This window comes from Arachis duranensis, chromosome 6 (assembly GCF_000817695.3).
Source record: "Arachis duranensis cultivar V14167 chromosome 6, aradu.V14167.gnm2.J7QH, whole genome shotgun sequence".
In the NCBI taxonomy this organism is placed as follows: Eukaryota; Viridiplantae; Streptophyta; class Magnoliopsida; order Fabales; family Fabaceae; genus Arachis; species Arachis duranensis.
Window position 1 is genome coordinate 6,241,264 of NC_029777.3, and position 1,912 is coordinate 6,243,175.

Consider the following 1,912-nt stretch of genomic DNA (forward strand, 5'->3'; position numbering starts at 1 on the left):
ATTATGAGACTAACCCAATTTAATTCGTGTATTTAATTTATTTGATTTAACTTGTGGTACAAATTTTTGTGGTGAGCGTCAACTCTGGGCATACGAGGATTAATGGAGTCCAAAATGTCCAATCCAAAACATGAAAAGTGAAATACGAACGGTTGGTAGAACTTGTTGGGCTTTCGGTCATGTTGTTAATTCTTGGCACCAAACGCAACTTTGCCATCATAGCAAAACTCGAATATCCACAGCATAAGCCATAAGCGCTTTCAAATTAAGCGTACGCGAATAATAATATGAGAAATGACCGGGAGTAATTTATTGTTTTTTGTTAATTATTTAATTAATAACTTAATTTTTTTAATTTAATTTTTTTAGTTTAATAATTTAATAATATATTTTATTTCATATTTTTAAATATTAATAATTAATTAATAATCAAAAAATAAAATTTTTATTCATTTAGTTAAAAAAATATAAAAAATTATTTTATAAAATTGAGAAATAAGTAATTAAGTATAGAGTGAGTGTGGATAAATATGAAGATTAGTACGACTATATAAGGAAATAGAGAAAAAAAGGTTAAGATTTGAAGAGTATAAGAATCGGAATAAAGATTCGTTATGCTTACATTTATTTTTATATAAGCTTAAGGACAGTGGCAGATACACACGGCTTGTGGTTGTAGCTAAGCTGAGCTAAGAAGAAGAATTCACGCATTTCACGTTCTGTTGCGACAGTTGTGAAGAGGGAAAAAGGAAAAGAAAAGAAAAGAAAAGGGGGTGAGATTTTCGGTTGTGAACGATTATAGAGTTAGATTGTGCGCGCTGGCAGCAATTTCTCTTGTTGTTTTTATAGATTCCGTCAGAAAATTGGGGGAATGGAGATTGGATTTAATTAATCAATGGGGAAATCAATTCTGTGGGAAGTGGACAACAGATAACTGTTTCTGTGGGTTTTAAAAAAAGAGTAACTGATAAAGAAGAAGAAGTTGGAGTGAGTAGTGATCATTGGATTGATAAGAGAATCGAAGAAGATGTCGATACCGAAGGAGCCCGAGCAGGTGATGAAGATGAGGGGAGGGTCGGTGCTTGGCAAGAAGACCATTCTCAAGAGCGACCATTTCCCTGGTTGCCAGAACAAGCGTCTCTCTCCTCAGATCGAAGGTGCTCCTAATTACCGCCAGGTTCTTCTTCTTCTTCTTCTTTCTGTTTTCTGTTTTCTGTTTCATTTCCTAGCTTTCCTGCTCTCTAATGCTATTCTTTCTTGCAGGCTGATTCCTTACATGTTCATGGCGTTGCTATCCCAACCATTGATGGAATCAGGAATGTTCTCAAGCACATTGGTGCTCAGAAACAGGGCAAGAGAGCTCATGTTCTCTGGATTAGCCTTCGCGAGGAACCGGTACTCACTTCAAATTCAAATTCATATTCATATTCATATTCATATTCATGCTCATATTCCTTGTACTTGTTGTTCTGAATGAACATGTGGAATACCAAAAGAACTTAATAGGCTAACTGAGTCTGAGTGATTTAGTATTAGCTGAACTTAAGGTTTGTTTAGTTATGATGTTCTCTGAGCTTTTACTCTAACTTCGATGTGTAATGCTCTAATCTTTGCATTGGAAATCAGCTTGTGTACATCAATGGTCGCCCCTTTGTTTTGCGTGAGGTGGAGAGACCGTTCTCTAACCTTGAGTATACGGTATGTCATTTATTACCTATTTGTGAAGCTCTTTACCCCTCGCAGTTGAGGGACCTACTTTACTTGTTTGGGTTAAATTGTGTGCAGTGATGCTTAAAAAGGATTATTTTTGGCGTCTAACATCTGTGGCATTATGTACTTGATCAGGGAATTAATAGGGAACGGGTTGAACAAATGGAAGCTCGTTTGAAACAGGACATACTGTTGGAAGCTG

At 35.8% G+C, this 1,912-nt stretch overlaps 1 protein-coding gene across 1 annotated transcript in view; it reads left to right on the forward strand.

The window, feature by feature from the left end:
- Positions 1-605: 605 nt before the first annotated feature.
- LOC107492263 (uncharacterized) overlaps positions 606-1,912 on the forward strand; it is a gene marked incomplete in the record, with an annotated part of 9,612 nt that continues 8,305 nt past the window's right edge. Inside the window, 4 exon segments of the mRNA XM_052262757.1 lie at positions 606-1,177; positions 1,264-1,395; positions 1,627-1,698; positions 1,846-1,912. Coding sequence (XP_052118717.1) covers positions 1,028-1,177; positions 1,264-1,395; positions 1,627-1,698; positions 1,846-1,912 — 421 coding nt within the window.